We start from the raw sequence: 17,550 nt of genomic DNA, 5'->3' as shown, positions 1-17,550 counted from the left end.
TTAGAGTAAAGCACATATTAAAATGATGGATTATGAAAACTGAATAAATCCTAAATTTTGTTAGATTTGATCACAGTTTAGTGAGGGACATAGTCCTAAATGAAATATCTTTTGTTTACTATATCCTTTAGAGCTCATATCCTCTCAACTTCGATCCAGTTACAGATGAAAACTTCCACCTAATAAATCTGTTAATTCAGGAAATTTTAGCACTATCATGACTCTAAGAAGAAGATTTTTGCATGTGTGATCTGTGCTCCAGGCTCCTCTGACTCAGGACCGTCTTGTTTTTCTCCTTCTTTTATAAGTGTTTTAAACTAGCCAGTTGAGAAACCATTCCAGTGAGAGGAAAGAACAGAAATGTTCCTTCTCACATTTCATTATATCAAGTCGAGTGTGCTGAACTGAACTGTTTCTTTTGGATGAAGTATGCTGGATGAACATTATGTTACTTCCTTCTCCCTGGGATTCCTTAAAAAATGAAATGCCAACCATCTCAGTCAAATTGAGAAGGAAGAAATGAAACAAAGAGTTTGCTGGGTGACTTCCAGCAGGGTGAATCAGTCTTTTTCTCCTTGTTGGATTTTAAAATACTCTGCTCAGCCAGAGCTGACTTTCCCCCAGCAGTTAGACCTGTCAGCCAAATGTCCAGTGATGGTCCAGACAAACCTGACATTTGATTTTAGCTTAAACGTATAAATGCACATTCTTTCCCCAAACTCTTTTTCTGATGTAGAATCAAGGATTTTTCTTTTTGTGGGTTCTCTGATTGGAATTCCATATTGTTTTCCCCAAAAATATACCACTCACTGTTTCTACCTGTGGTTTCTTTAGGGTGAAAATTTAGACAATTGTATTGCAGTCTGTGTGCAGAATCTTTGTGGATTGCCGTGCTCCCCTGCTAAATCTTTTACAGTTGCCTTGCCCACTCATAATTTAAAAGAATTATTTTTAGCGGCTCATATTATTCAGTCTTTCCACAGCATTTGGCTTGGTTTTCATAGAAAATAACTTATATTTTACAGGCTTTTTTTTTTTTTTTAGTTTGTATAATACTTAGTCTAAGAACCCTACTTGACTCTTTTCTTTTAAATTTATTAATTAAAAAATAAGAAACAAAACAACATACATAATCAGTAATTCACAATATCATCACCTAGTTGCATATTCATCATTTCTTAGAACAGTTGCATTAATTCAGAAAAAGAAACAAGAAGACAATAGGAAAAGAAATAAAATGAACACAGGAAAGAAAAAAACAAACAAAAAAAAGATTATACCTATCATACCCCTTACCCCTTGCCTTCATTGATCACTAGCATTTCAAACTAAATTTATTTTAACATTTGTTCCCCCTATTATTTATTTTTATTCCATGTGTTCTACTCGTCTGTTGACAAGGTAGATAAAAGGAGCATCAGACACAAGGTTTTCACAATCACACAGTCACATTGTGACAGCTGTATCATTATTCAATCATCCTCAAGAAACATGGCTACTGGAACACAGCTCTACATTTTCAGGCAGTTCCCTCCAGCCTCTCCACTACATCTTGAATAACAAGGTGATATCTACTTAAGGCATAAGAATAACCTCCAGGATAACCTCTCAATTCTGTTCGGAATCTCTCAGCCATTGACACTTAGTCTCATTTCTCTCTTCCCCCTTTTGGTCGAGAAGGTTTTCTCAATCCCTTGATGTTAATTCTCAGCTCATTCTAGGGTTTTTCTCAGTCCCTTGATGCTGAGTCTCAGCTCATTCCAGGATCTTTGTTCCACGTTGCCAGGAAGGTCCACACCCCTGGGAGTCATGTCCCACACAGAGAGGGGGTGGGTGGTGAGACTGCTTGTCATGTTGGCTGGAGGGAGAGGCCACATCTGAGCAACAAAAGAGGCTCTATGGGGGTGACTCTTAGGCCTAAATTTTAAGTAGACTTGACCTATCCTTTGCGGGGTTAAGTTTCATATGAACAAACCCCAAGACTAGGGGCTCTGCCTACCCACTTGACTCTTGGTTGTGCTAGCACCTAGCTATTGAGAAGAGAAGGATGTCGGCACTAGAGGCTAGCAAGCATTTAGGATGTGCTGGGCAAAACAGCATATTTCACAGAGAGAATAGAAGCTCCCAGTTAATCTGGGAAGCCAGTTATGTCTATCAAAGAGCTTCTTTTTACTTGCTGATTAGGTATAATCATCTTTTTTGGCATGGGCAAGCACCAGGAATTGAACCTGGGTCTCCAACATGACAGGCAAGAACTCTGCCTGCTGAGCCACTGTGGCCCACCCGGTATAAAATTTTTTTAATAGGTTATGCATTTGAAAACATTATTGATTGCAGGAAAATGTCAAATGGCCCTCAAAAAGCTTAGCTAATTTTTAAACCTGGAAAGGATTCTAGAGATCACTTAGCTAATTTTAAAGCTGAGGAAGAAGGAGAAATGTTGTATGACTTTTACTGTTCAGTGTTGTCAGTTACGTTCACAGTGTTGTGCTACTTGTCACCACAATCCACTACGAGAACTTTCCCATCACCCCAGAGAGAGACTCGTTACTATGGAGGCATTTCATCCTGCTCCCTGCCCCCACCCCAGTGTCTGGTAACCTGTATTCTAGTTTCTGACACTATGATTTTGCACATTCTAATTATTTTGTATCAGTAGCATAATACAATATTTTTCTTTTGTGTCTGACTTATTTCACTCAACAACATGTTCTCAAGACAATACATGTATTGTCACATGTATTGGAACTTCATTCCTTTTAACAGCTGAATAATAGTCCATTGTGTGGATATACCACATTTTATTTATCTGTTCAACTGTTGATAAAGACACTTGGCAATATTTTTGGCAATTGTGAATAATTCCACTATGAATATTGGTGTGCAAATATCTGTTCGAGTCCCTACTTTTCAGTTATTTTTGATGTATGCCTATAAGTGAGATTTCCAAGCCGTGTGTAATTCTTTACTTAGCTTTCTAAGGAACTGCCAAACTGTTTTCTGCAACTGCACCATTTGCGTTCTCACCAACAATGCAAGAAAGTTCCTATTTCTCCATATCCTCTCCAACACTTATTTTCCTTTTTTTTTTTTTTTCAAATAGTAGCCATTCTAGTGAGTATGAACAGTATCTTCTGGAGGTTTTGATTTGCTTTTCTCTAAAGGCTAATGATGTTGAACATCTTTTCATGTTCTTTTCTGGCTATATATATATATATATATATATTTTTTTTTTTTTTTTGGATGTATGCCTGTGTTTTAGTTTGCTAGCTGCTGGAATGCAAGATGCCAGAAATGGAATGGGTTTTTAAAAAAGGTAATTTAATAAGTTGCTAGTTTACAGTTCTAAGGCTGAGAAAATGTTCCAATTAAAGCAAGTCTATAGAAATGTCCAATCTAAGGCATCCAGTAAAAGACACCTTGGTTCAAGAAGGCTGATGAAATTCAGGGTCTCTCTCTCAAGTGAGAAGGCACATGGCGAACACAGTCAGGGCTTCTCTCTCAGCTGGAAGGGCACATGGCGAACACGGTGTCATCTGCTAGCTTTCTCTCCTGGCTTCCTTTCATGAAGCTCCCCGGGAGGCGTCTTCCTTCTTTGTTTCCAAAGGTTGCTGGCTGGTGGACTCTGCTTCTTGTGGCAGTGTCATTCTGCTCCCTCAGAATCTCTCTCATTCTCCAAAATATTTCTTTTTTTATAGGATTCCAGTAAACTAATCAAGACCTGAATGGGTGGAGACACGCCTTCACCTAATCCAGTTTAACAACCACTCTTGATTAAATAACATCTCCAGGGGGATGATCTAATTACAGTTTGAAACATACCATACTGAGTAGGGATTAGAAGAAATGGCTGCCTTTACAAAATGGGATTAGGATTAAAACATGGCTTTTCTAGGGTACATAAACCCTTTCAAATCAGCACACTCCCCTATATTTTCTTTTAGGAGTTTTATAGTTTTAGTTCTTATATTAAGGTCTTTGATCCATTTTGAGTTAATTTTGTTTATATGTTTTAAAGTAGGGGTCCATTTTCATTTTTTGCCATATGGATACCCAATTTTCCCAGCCCCATTTGTTGAAGAGACTATTCTTTCCTTATTGAGTGGATCTGACACCCTTGTCAAAGATCATTTGGCCATAGATTTGAGGGTTTATTTCTGAACTCTCAGTTCAGTTCCATTGGTCTGTATGACTTTTTGCTGCCACCGTGCTGTTTTGGTAATGTAGCTTTGTAATAAGTTTTACAAATGGGAATTGTTCATTTTCAAGATGGTTTTGGCTATTCGGGGCCCCTTAAACTTCCATATATATTTGAGGATTGGCTTTTACATTTCTGAAAAGAAGGCTGTTGGAATTTTGATTGGGATTGCACTGAATTTATATATTGCTTAGGATAGGTAGAATTGACATTTTAACAATATTTAGTATGCCAATCCATGAACATAAATGCCCTTCCTTTATTTAGGTCTTCTTTGATTTCTTTTAGTAATGTTTTGTAATTTTTGGATTTATCCACTGAAAATTATAAAACATTACTAAAAGAAATCATCCTTAGTTAAACTTATTCTTGGATATTTGATTCTTTTAATTGCTACTGTAAATGGAATTTTTTTCTTCATTTCCTCTTAGATTGCGCATTTCTAATGTATAGAGATACCTCTGATTTTTGGGTGTTGCTCTTGTACCCCACCAGTTTGCTGAACTTATTTATTGGGATTAGGAGCTTTATTGTGTATATTTCAGGATTTTCTATATATAGGATCATGTCATGTGCAAATAATGAAAGTCTTATTTCTTTCTTTCCAATTTGGATGCCTTTTATTTCCTTAATGCTGTGGCTAAAACTTCTTAGTGTGGTGCCGAGTGACAGTGGTGACAGCGGGCACCCTTTTCTTGCCCCTGAACTTAGAAGAAAAGCTGTCAGTCTTTCACCACTGAGTATGATGTTAGCTGTGGGGTCTCATATATGTCCTTTATCATGTTGGGAAGTTTCCTTCTATTCCTAGTTTTATAAGAGTTTTTATCAAGAAGGGTACTGGGTATTGCTAAATGCCTTTTCTGCATCAGTTGAGATGATCACGTGCTTTTTTCCCTTCGTCCGTAAATGTGGTGTATTACATACACTGATTTTCTTATATTGAATCACCTCTGCATAGCTGGGTTAAATCCCACTTGATCACTGTGTGTAATTCTTTTATGTGCTGTTTGATTTGGTTTGCTAGCATTTTGTTGAGAATTTTTGCATCTATGTTCATAAAGGATATTGGTCTGTAATTTTCTTTTCTTGTGGTATCTTTATCTGGCTTTGGTATTTATCAAGTTAATGTTGACCCCATAGAATGAATTAGAGTATTCACTCCTTTTAAATTTGTTTGTAAGTTTGAATAGAATTGGTGTTAATTTCATTTGTGAAGCCATCTGGTCCTGGGATTTTCTTTACTGGGAAGTTTTTTTTTTAAGATTTTTAAATTGTGAAATATAACATATATGCAAAAAGGCAGTACATTTCAAAGCACATTTTAACAAGTATTTATAGAGCAAATTGCAAAGTATGGTATGGGTTATGCACAATTTCAGATATTCCCTTCTAGATGCTCTAAGACACGAGACTAAAAATAAATGTCAATGTCATGATTCAGTAGTCATACTCATTTGTTAAATCCTATCTTCTCTGATACAACTCCTCTTTCTCCTTTCATCCTTTTCCCAATCTTTAGGGATATTTGGGCTATGCCCATTCTAACTTCTTCATGTTGAAAAGAGGGCACAGGGGATACATGCAACTGGTTGATGGTCTTGGAGAGACTGGTAAGTCTGGATTCAGGGCTTATCCGTCCTAGGAACCATTTGGAGCTTTAGGTTTCTGAAAAATAAACTTAGTGAGTGAAACTTTTATAAACTCTCAGATAAAGCCCTGGATATTCTTTTTTTTTTTTTTTTTTTTTTTTTTGCATGGGCAGGCACCGGGAATCAAACCCAGGTCTCCAGCATGGCAGGCAAGAACTCTGCCTGCTGAGTCACTGTGGCCGCCCTGGTTATTCTTTAGGATTTGTGGAATACTGTTGGTTGGGGCTTGGTATACCATGGCAATTAGCAATATCTAGCTGAAACTTGCATGAGTGACCTCTGGAATAGCCTTTCGACTCTATTTGAAATCTTTTAGCCACTGATACCTTATTTGTTACAATTATTTTCCTCCTTTTGGTCAAGAAGGCATTGTCAAATCTTTGGTGCCAGGGCCAGCTCATCCCTGGGAGTCATGTCACGTTGCCAGGGAGACTTTTACCCCTGCATGTCACGCCCCACATAGCAGGGAGGGCAATGATTTTACTTGCAGAGTTGGGCTTATAGCAAGAGTGGCTGCAAATGAGCAAAAAGAGGTTCTCTGGAAGTAACTTTTAAGCGTAATTATAGATAGCATCTATACAGACATAGCTTAGCATCTCTGTTGCAGAAATAAGTTTCACAAGAGCAAGCCTGAAGATTAAGGGCCTGGCCTACTAACTTGGGAGTCCCTAATGTTTGAGAGCGTATCAGAGATTTCCCAGGTGGGATGGTTTAATAGTTCCATATTTTTTCTCCAGTTCCTTAAGGAACTTTGCCACTTCTTTTTAACTCTCTGCCCAATATTCTCTGGGATGTATCCAGGTATTACACTGAGCTGTACAGGATGCAAGACCTCGCTCCCAGTTCCAGGTTCCATGTGTTCAGGCTGTTTAACTGAACTGGCCAGACAGTTTTAACTGCTAAGAAAATTAAAAAAAAGAGGCTTTGCTAAGAAAATAAACCTCTTTTTCTTTGGTCTCATACAGGAGGTAAAGTTATAAAGTACAGACAGTATGATCCTTTACCTTGTATTCTGATTTACCATAGTCCCAAAGATCGGCCTCATTCTTACCTCTAATTGAGGGCTGACCTCTTTTTTGGCTGTTTTAACAATAGCTGTATATAGAAATGCTGAATTTCCGAGCTACAGAACTCTGAGTCTCAGGTGTCACACAGGTAGCTGGGAGGTTTTTGAATATTGATACAATCTCTTTACTAGTTATTGGTATGCTGAGATCTTGTTTCTTCTCGAGTCAGTGTAGTGGCTTGTGTGTTTTTAGGAATTTGTCCATTCTTCTAGGTTATGTAAATTGTTCGTGTATCCTCTTAAAAGCTTTAAAAAATTTCTGTGTGGTCAGTAATGTCCCCTTTTCATTTTTTTATTCTAGTTATTTGTGTTCTTTCTCTTTTTTCCTTTGTTGACCTAGCTAAATATTTGTCAATTTAGTTGTCTTTTCAAAGAACCACCTTTGGTTCTGTTGATTCTATTGTTTTTTGATTGCCTATTTCATTCATCTCTGCTTTAGTCTTTGTTATTTCTTCCCTTCTGTTTGCTTTAGGTTTAGTTTGCTCTTCTTTTTTCTAGATACTCCCGTGTTGAGATTAGTTCTCTGGTTTGAGATTTTTCTTCTTTTTTTTAATGTAGGCACTTAGAGCTATCAGTTTCCCTGCCAGCAGTACCTTTGCCGCATCCCATGTGTTTTGGTATGTTGTGTTTTCATTTTCATTTGCTTCAAGATATTTCCTAATTTTCCTTGTGATTTCTTCTTTGACCCTTTGGTTGTTTAAGAGTATGTTGTTTAACTTACACACATTTGGGAATTTTCCATTTCTCCTTCTGTTACTGATTTCTAGCTTCATTCCAGTGTGGCAAGAGAAGATAACTTGTTTGATTTTTCAGTATTTTTTAATTTGTTGAGACTTGTTTTCTGACCTTACCTATGTTCTATTCTGGAGAATGCTCCCTGTGCCCTAGAGAAGAATGCGTATTTTGGTGGTTACGTGTGAAGTGTTAGGTGCAGTTGATTTAGATTATTGTTCAGGTCTTCTATTTCCATGTGGATTTTCTGTCTAGAGCTCAAACCATTATGGACAGTGGTGTATTAATATCTCACACTATTAATGTAGAACCATCTGTGTCAAAAATCTGTCAACATTGGCTTCATGACGCCATAAGTACTTGGAATCTCAAGTAGGACAAACCAGAGATTTTGCTGATTTGTCCAGAGTGATGCCCCGATGAATCCCAGAGTGATTTGATCAGTGAGTGGAAAAGTATCTGCAAAGCCCCCTTCGGGGAATGGTGAGAATGGGGAGAAATTCATCTTCCCCAAATTGAATTCTTGATATTCTCACAAGCAGTGGGGACAACCAAAGCTATAGGCAGAGCCCCCAGTCTTGGGGTTTGTTCATATGAAACTTAACCCCACAAAGGATAGGTCAAGCCTACTTAAAATTTAGGCCTAAGAGTCACCCCCAAGAGAGCCTCTTTTGTTGCTCAGATGTGGCCTCTCTCTCCAGCCAACACAACGAGTAGTCTCACCACCCTACCCCTCTCTACATGGGACATGACTCCCAGGGGTGTGGACCTTCCTGGCAACGTGGGACAGTGATCTTGGAATGAATGGAGACTCAGCATCAAGGGATTGAGGAAAACCCTAGAATGAGCTGAGACTTAGCATCAAGGGATTGAGAAAACCTTCTCAATCTCAACCAAAAGGGGGAAGAGGGAAATGAGACAAAGTGTCAATGGCTGAGAGATTCCAAACAGAGTCAAGAGGTTATCCTGGAGGTTATTCTTATGCATCAAGTAGATATCATCTTGTTATTCAAGATGTAATGGAGAGGCTAGAGGGAACTGCCTGAAAATGTAGAGCTGTGTTCCAGTAGCCATGTTTCTTGAGGATGATTGAATAATGATACAGCTGTCACAATGTGACTGTGTGATTGTGAAAACCTTGTGTCTGATGCTCCTTTTATCTACCTTGTCAACAGACGAGTAGAACATATGGAATAAAAATAAATAATAGGGGGAACAAATGCTAAAATAAATTTAGCTTAAATGCTAGTGATCAATGAAAGCAAGGAGTAAGGGGTATGGTAGGTATAATCTTTTTTTTTTTTCTTTCCTGTGTTCGTTTTATTTCTTTTTCTGAATTAATGCAAATGTTCTAAGAAATGATGAATATGCAACTAAGTGATGATACTGTGAATTACTGATTATGTATGTTGTTTTATTTTGTTTATTTTTTAATTAATAAATAAATTTTAAAAAAAGAAAAAAATAACAAAAGTAAAAAAAAAATAAAAAAAATTGCTTCATGTGTTTTGGGTCTCTGCTTTTAGGTACATATATACTTATAATTGTTATGTTTTCTTGTTGAATTGACCCCTTTATGCATATATAGTGATCTTTGTCCTTTGAACCAGTTTTTTTAAATTAAAGTCTATTTTATCTGGTATTACTGTAGCTACCACAGCTTTTTTTTTCCTTTTTATCCAGGCAGGCACCAGGAATCGAACCTGGGTCTCCAACATGGCAGGCAAGAACTCTGCCTACTGAGGCACTGTGGCTCACCCTCCCACAGCTTTCTTTTGATTACTACTTGCATGGTATATATATTTTTCCATTCTTTTACTTTGAACTGACATGTGTCTTTGAATTCAAAATGAGTATCTGGTAAACAACTTATAGTTGGGTCTTTCTTTTTTGTCCATTTTGCCAAATTCTGCCTTTTGACTGGAGTGTTTAATCCACTTACATTTAAGGTAACTACTGATAATGAAGGAATTTCTTTTGCCGTTTTACTATTTGGTCTTTGTATGTTGTATATCTTTTTCATCTTTATTTGATTTTTTTTTGAATTGTATCACTTTGAGTCTCTTTTCATTTCTTTCTTATATATTTTTCATATATTTTCTTTGTGGTTACCTTGGGACTTAACTTTAATAATCCTAAATCTATAATAATCACATTTGGCTTGATACCAAGTTACCTTCAATAGCTTATGCATACACTGTCCCTATATCCCTTCACCTACCTGCCTTTTTTATACTTCTTAAAATTTATATCTCCATACATGTGTCCAAATCATAGCTTTATCATTACTTTTTATGCATGTGCATTTTAGAACTCAAGAAGTGAAAAATGGAGCTACTACAAAGAGTCCACTACAGTATGACTGACATGCATGACTGCCCACAGGGTGCCTTCCCTGGAGGTCTTTACTGCTTTAAGCCACTTGGATCCACTGTGTGGTGTCCTTTCCTTTCAGTCTGAGGAACTCCCTTTAGCAGTGCTTGTCGGGCAGGTGTAGTGGTGACAGAGTCCCTCAGCGTTTGTTTATCTGGGAATGTCTTACTCTCTTCCTCATTTTTAAAAGAGTCTCATTGAAGTAAAATTCTTGGCTGGGGATTTTTCTTTCTGTACTTTAAATACGCCTTCCTGCTGCCTTCTTGCCTTCGTGGTTCTGATGAGAAATTGACACTTACTCTCATTTGATCTCCCTTGTACACGACACACTGCTCTTCCCTTGCAGCTTTCAGAACTCTCTCCTGTTCTTTAAAATTTAAAAGTTTGAGTATTATATGTCTGCTGTGTTTCTCTTTGAGTTTATCCTGTGTGGTGTTTGTTGGGCTTTTTGAATGTGCATTTTCATGTCTTTCATTAACTTCGAGAAGTGTTCTACCATCATTTCTTTGTATATTCCTTCTGCCCCTTTCTTTCTCTCTTCTCCTTCTGATACTCCCATAATGTGTATATTAGTGTGCTTGATGATGTCCCCTAGACTGTTCACTTCTCTTAATCCTTTTTTGTTTCTGTTTTTCAGTGTGAATCATTTCCATTGTCTTGTCTTCTACTTCACCAATTCTTTCTTCTGCCAACTCCAATCTGCTGCTGAACCCCTCTAGGAAAATTTTCATTTCATTTGTGGTCTTCAACTCCAGTATTTTTGTTTGGTTCCTTTTTAAATTTCTATTTCCTTATCAAGCTTATCATATTGTTCATTCATTGTTTTTCTGATATCATTTTAGTTCTTTCTCTGTGTTTTCCTTTATCTCCTTGAGCCTATCGAGGATCAGTGTTGAAAAGCCTTTGTCCAGTATGTCCAAGTTCTCGTCTTCTTCACTGATCATTTCTGGGTTTTCATTTTGTTCCTCTGTATGGGCTATCATTTTTTATTTCACTGTTGCCTTGAAACCTTTTGTTGCACAATGTACATTTTCATATTTTAAAGTTTTTACTTTTTGGAGTTAGTCCCTTAACTGTCTGTTCCTTAAGTTTTGTTTCCAGCTAGTGATATGACAGAGATTTCCTTGAGTGCCAGGCGCTAACAAAAACAAACAAACCAGTGCAAAAAAAAACCCTTTTGCACATGAGAAGTACCAGGTCTTCTCCATCTTTTCTGAGCCTGTGTCTTATCTTGGGCTTGTGCTTGCTCTCGGCCTTAGTAATTCTATTTACAGGAATTTGAATGCCACTGTACTCCCTGTGAAATATACTTTCTCCTCTCCTGGGTACACTGAAAGTAGATAATCCTTTAACCCAGCCACTTTGCCTTGTTTCTTACATTGCCTTAGGTCTTGGCAAGCTGCTTCTGCCTGCAGGGCAAGTTCTGGGAGGGTGAACTGGAGATGTGTTTCCTGGTTCAGACTTTCGATTGGCACTGACATAGAGGCACTCCTCTTGGCACAGGGTTCTTCGGAACCTCTCAGAGCACAGCCACAGTGGGACACAGGCTTGTGCCGCGCCATTCAGGGGAGTAGGTGGAATAGGGGCCTGCAAGGGTCCCATGAGTTTTTACTACCATTTTCTGTTTCTACCACCTTTTTTTTTTTTTACATGGGCAGGCCCTACATTTTCTTGATTTGACACTTGTCCAGTAGCTGCAACCCCTTTTTTTTTTGGAGTGGGGGCAGGCACTGGAAATCGAACCTGGGTCTCCAGCATGGTAGGTGAGAACTCTGCCTGCTGAGCCACTGTGGCCCTCCCAACCCTTTTATTCTTTTCCAGAGTTTTGAGAAAGATGGTTTGTCAGTTTTTGCTAATTGTTCAAAGATTCTGTGGGGGAATGGCCTTCTGGAGTATCTTAGCCACCATCTGGGTCGACCAGCAACCTGGAGATTACATTTTATGAGAAGGCTGGGCAGATGGGGGCAGAGATGGGAAAGACACTTTTCACTTTTTAACATTATTTAATTTGATTTTAACCTATGGATGCATGTCCTTTTAAAAAGAATGAATAAAAATGAGTGATAATAGTTTATACTTTACAGGATTACACAGGCCCAACAGATGGCAATTACTCATATGCATTAGCTATTATTATTAATAATCCAGGGAGCTGTCTCAGTCGTTTTTCACTACTTCCAGCCCCACACGCCTATGATGACTTTATCACATATCTGGATTGATGCCCTAAATGAGCCAGCCTTACATTACATTTATAATCAGTGGTATAAATTTAGCCACTTAACGGCAGCATTGTAAATGGGTTAAATGAATAGTGAATTTTACTTTCAGTTTAGATTATACAATATAATTTTATTACTTTTTACATTTACTACAAACTAAATTAAACAAAATTTGGAGAAAATATATGAGAAAATTTATTTCAATCTTTTTATTTTAAAAAACTTCAAACCTCTGGACAAGTTTTAAGAATAGTATAATAAACACCTATATACACTTGACTTATATTCACCTGTTGTTAACATTTTGCTACATTTGCATTCTCCCTCTTTCTCACACATACACGTATGTACACGCATGCACATACACATTTTTCTGAACTATCTGAAAGCTAGTTGCAGATATGACACTTATTTCTAAATACGTGTCTTTGAAATACAAGGGCGTGCCCCTATAAAACCACAATACAATTACCAAACCTAGGAAATTTAACTGCTACATAGACAGGGCTGTTATCTAACATACAGTCCATATTCAAATTTCCCCAAGTGCCTCCCTAATGTCCTTTATAGCTGTTTGCTTTTTTGGTTCAGGATAGTCCAGGGTCTAATTGCATTTGGTTATAATGTGTCCCTTGACTTGAAGTTTATCTAGCCTTGCGTCTTTCACGACATTGACAATTTTCAAGAACCCAGGTCAGATCTCCCAACTCCCCCTATGTCCTTAATTTTATATTGATCTGGTTGCTTCCTCCTGGTTGGACCCAAGTTGGATGTTCTTGGCAGGAATAGTTCAACAAGTGATGATCCAATGGCACTTTTTGTAAATATGGGTTTTTTTTTTTTCCATTTTATCCTTCTCTTTCATTGCATGAAGCCTGAGGTAATTTTTTAAAGTTCTAATCTTCTTACTTTCACCTATCTAGCAGGCCAATTACTGCTGAGTGACTCCCATCACCACGCCAGGATTGAGGCAGTGGGCTGTTTGTATAGGTCCCTTGATTTAAGGGCAACCCATTTGAGAACTTCTCATTCATCGATCCATGGAATCCTGTAGTGAGTTTTTGTTTTGTATCTCAAAAAGAAACGTGCTTCTGGATATTCCTGTTACGACTATGACCCCTGATCACTTTTGATCTTTCCAGGTTTCTGAGGGAAATCGAGTGGGCTGTGGGCCGGAGGTGGTGGCCTGGAGGCATGTGGCTGCAGAATCCCCAAGGCTCCCAGAGTGGCTTCTCCTTATGGGAGAAGCTCCTTAAAGTAAACCATCACAGGGCTCAGAGCGACCCAGTGAGCTCTGGACTACTCACGAATGCAGAGAAGCTCCTTTGGGGCTAAAAGTAGGGACTTGGCACCTCCTACAATTTCAGAGAAATCAAAATTTGCTTCCGGCAAAGGGAAAAAGCTCTTGAGACCCATTATTGGCATTTCTTCTGAGGAAAAGACCAGACAGAAGACACAAAGCTATGCTGAAATATGGAATGGCCCAGAAAAAGAAGCATCAAAGAAAAAGAAAGACTATTCATCTAAGATTTTAGCTTTGGGGAAAATGGGTGATGTAGTAAAGCTTTCAAGGCAAAGAGTTGTGCCAGCTGAAAGGGAGAGTGGAAAAGGTCAAATCACCACAATTTACCAGAATTCCCTGCCCGGGTCGCTTTGTGCAAGTAACCCCCAGGATTCCATAGCTGAGCTCATTTCAGAAAAGTGGCTTTTTCACAACTCAGAGTACAGTTCATCTCCCCAGAAGTGTTTGTTGCAGAGATGTCAGATTGAAACAAAATTGTTGAAGACTGCAAGTGGGACTAATAAAGAATAAAAATTATTTTGGCCTCTAATAAAGAATAAAAATTATTTTGGCCTCTTTTGTGTCCACAGGTTTTTTCCTACAAATATTTAGAACTCTTTCATTGGATATGTTCTGGGGACTTGATCTAAAAATGTACTGAAACAATGTTATTAAAGTTCTAGCTGTGTTCCTTTCATATTGTTATTTACCTATTTTGAAAAAATGAATTGATTTTCCATGTTAACGAAATATTACAACCGTCATCACAAAGGTTTTTCTTGAAACATGAAGAAAAGACACAAATGGGAATGTGCTTGAAGTAGGTTTAAAGCCTGCATAGTGATATGTTATCTCAAATGTTATATTTATTTTAATTGTCTCTCATTTTATAAATGATTAGTGAGACCTAGCCATTACCATTTAAGGATTACTCACGGACTGCTTTCTTCCTGAACCCTCAACCTAATCCCACAGGCTAGGGGATTAGGCAGCTAAATGGAAAAATGGGCCCAGCCTTACCTAAACCCCTCAGCCTCCATTTCCTGACCTTACGACGGGAGACCCGTGGTGCCGCCTCCGCGGGCCGGCCTAGGACCGCGACAGACCTGCACGCTGCCTCCTTTCAGAAACGGGCGGTGCCCGCAGGTGCCCCCGCCCCCACCTGGGGATCACCCCTCAAGCGGGGCGTTTCTGGTTTTAAACCGTGCCCCACGGGGCCCACGTCCTGGCGCCGGGCCCGGGCAGCCGGGAGTCCCGCGGTCACAGGCTCTCGGAGGATGGGGCGGGGGGCGCGCTCCGGAGCGCATCGGCCTTTCCCGAAGGTGGGGGTCTGCTTCGGGCCTCGCAGAAACCCTGGGTACGGGCCAGTTCGCCTTTGGGGGACACCCGAGCACGGAGCGGGCGCAGCGAGTAGGCCTGCGAGGGGCCCCCCGGCCATGCGCCCTGCGCTCGCGCCCGCCGCGTCCTGCTCTTAGGGCGCTGGGTGCCCGGCCCACGGCAGGGCCCGGCCCTGTCCTCACCGCGGGGCCTGGAGCTGCCCGAGGCCGCGGTACACACGAGAGCCGGCCTGGGGGGAGCGGACCACCCCCTGTCCGCCAAAGCAGGGGCCCCCTGGGCGAGGAGGCTGGGGCGTCCGGACCGGTCCCCGGAGTCCAGGGAGGGGCCGTGGGTGCGAGAGAGGCCCCGACCGGGCTGCGGGCTGCGGGGTGGCACCGGCCACGGGCCAGGGGCGGCTCCTGCGCCGCGCCGCGCACTTGCTGCGCGTGGGGGCCCGGAGGAGGGCGCGGCGACCTGAGCGCGCGTACCCGGGCCACCTCGCCCCGCCCCGGCTGTGGCCCCTCCCCGCCCTCCCCGCCCTCCCCGCCCCGCGGCCGCCTTCGGGGCGGTGCCGCCACGTGCCGGGACGCAGGCCCCTCCCACGGGGCCGAGCGCCGCCGGGACCGGCGCAGACGCCAGTCGCAGCGCGGTCCGGCGAGCATGGCCACGGCGGCGGCGTGGGCTGCCCGCGGGCCTGGGGCGAGGGCGGCGGGGGCGGCCCTGCGGGGCGGCTGCGGGGCCGCGGCTGTGGCGCGGCGTCCCGCACGGACCCTGAGCACGGCGGCGGGGCCCGGGCCGGCCGCGAAGCACTGCCTGTGGGAGCGGTACCGGGAGGCGAAGAGGGCCACGGACGGTGAGTGGCGCGGGCCCAAGACCCCGCGGCGGGTCGGTTCGCGCTCAGCCCCGCGGCGCTCCGCAGACCCCGCACAGCCGCCGCGCGGGGCGGACACTTTGCAGTTCGTCCGTCTCCGGGCGGGAAGGCGCTGCAGAGTCCCGGGGATTTAGGCACGGCTGCAAGGGCCGCGCCCAGGGCGAGGGCCGGGGGCCCGCTGGGCTACCCGGGCGGTGACGCTAGTGACGCGGGGCCTCCCGGCGCGACGGGGGCGGGGGCCGACCTGGGCATGGGGCGGAACGGGAGGCGCTCGGCAGCGCCGGGTTACCCCTTCAGCTCATTGAGAACGGGTCCGGGGAAAGGCCACTCGGGACCCGGGGAAGGGCCATGCGGGACCCCGGGAAAGGGCCACTCGGGACCCGGGGAAAGGTCACTCGGGACCCCGGGAAAGGGCCACTCGGGAGCCGGGGAAGGGCCACGCGGGACCCCGGGAAAGAGCCACTCGGGACCCGGGGAAGGGCCAGTCGGGACCCGGGGAAGGGCCATGTGGAACCCCGGGAAAGGGCCACTCGGGACCCGGGGAAGGGCCACGCGGGACCCCGGGAAAGGGCCACTCGGGACCCGGGGAAGGGCCACTCGGGACCCCGGGGAAGGGCCACTCGGGACCCCGGGAAAGGGCCACTCCGGACCCGGGGAAGGACCACGCGGGACCCGGGGAAGGGCCATGTGGGACCCCTGGAAAGGGCCACTTGGGACCCGGGGAAAGGCCACTCCGGACCCGGGAAAGGGCCACGCGGGACCCCGGGAAAGGGCCACTCGGGACCCGGGGAAGGGCCACTCGGGACCCCGGGAAAGGGCCACGCGGGATCCCGGGAAAGGGCCACTCGGGACCCCGGGGAAGGGCCACTCGGGACCCCGGGAAAGGGCCACTCGGGACCCGGGGAAGGGCCACTCGGGACCCGGGGAAGGGCCATGCGGGACCCCGGGAAAGGGCCACTCGGGACCCGGGGAAGGGCCATGCGGGATCCCGGGAAAGGGCCACTCGGGACCCGGGGAAGGGCCACGTGGGACCCTGGGGAAAGGGCCACTCGGGCCCCCCCTCCCCGGCACCCCCCGCCCCCGGCCCCTGCCGTCGCTGAGGGCACGAGGGACCCCTGCCCTGGAGGCCCCGCGTGGGAGAGAAGCGTCGCGCGTCTGCTGCGGGTGGCGGAGAGTCAGGAGCCGAGTGTTACACTGAACGGTTGTTTATTTTTTTTTGCCCGGAGGTGCCACCTACAGAAAGGGAGAGAATATTTGGTGGCAGAGAACATTTTGTAGGATCACTTTTTTTTTTTTTTAAATCATTTGGCCAGAAGTTATTTTAGTAAGAAAGCAAAAGCTTTCACCAAACTGTAATTTCCTGAGGGCTCTAAGGTGCTGGCTGTGCAGAGTGCATCTGGCTTTCTAGTGGTGGCGGGTGGGAGAAGGAAGCGTGGCTTTGGACACACGGGGAATACGGCAGAGCCTAGGAGGGCATCCAGCTCAGCTTTGGGGCAGCTTCGATATTTTTATTGGAAGAATTGTCGGTTTCCATGCAGTTGTAAGAAGTAGCACAGGGAGAGGCGCATGCACTTTATCCCCCTCCCCCAGTGGTAACATGGGGCAGATAATGGGGCGCATCGGAACCAGCCTGCCAGTGCCTGGGCGGACCCCAGAGCTGGCTCAGATCCCTGTCTTCCTCGTGCAGGGGTGTGAGCTTTGCTCTGTGCAGTCCGTCTCAGGATCTGGCGTCCTCACAGTCCAGCTGCAGAGCCGGCGTCGCCCCAAGGACCCCCTGACATTCTCTGTTTATGACCACACCCACCCCCCAGTGCTCTGCCCCCTGGTCCCTCCTCCCTGG

General features: G+C 43.7%; 2 protein-coding genes across 2 annotated transcripts in view; both read left to right on the top strand.

Annotated features, from left to right (window-relative positions):
• Positions 1–14,153, top strand: part of LOC143642882 (putative tetratricopeptide repeat protein 41) — a 53,964-nt gene extending 39,811 nt beyond the window's left edge. The window contains 3 exon segments of the mRNA XM_077111838.1: positions 13,164–13,293; positions 13,383–13,563; positions 13,565–14,153. Of these exon segments, the coding sequence (XP_076967953.1) occupies positions 13,164–13,293; positions 13,383–13,563; positions 13,565–14,053 (800 nt within the window). The 3' untranslated portion in view covers positions 14,054–14,153.
• A 1,346-nt stretch (positions 14,154–15,499) lies between these two features.
• The window catches only part of NT5DC3 (5'-nucleotidase domain containing 3), a 63,563-nt gene continuing 61,512 nt past the window's right edge, over positions 15,500–17,550 (top strand). Inside the window, exon 1 of the mRNA XM_077111835.1 lies at positions 15,500–15,692. Within this exon, the coding sequence (XP_076967950.1) occupies positions 15,500–15,692 (193 nt within the window). The remainder of the gene's footprint in view (positions 15,693–17,550) is intronic.

Source organism: Tamandua tetradactyla, chromosome 7 (assembly GCF_023851605.1).
Source record: "Tamandua tetradactyla isolate mTamTet1 chromosome 7, mTamTet1.pri, whole genome shotgun sequence".
Taxonomy (NCBI): domain Eukaryota; kingdom Metazoa; phylum Chordata; class Mammalia; order Pilosa; family Myrmecophagidae; genus Tamandua; species Tamandua tetradactyla.
The sequence above is the reverse complement of the archived record's forward strand: the minus strand, read 5'-3'. Positions and strand labels throughout refer to the sequence as shown.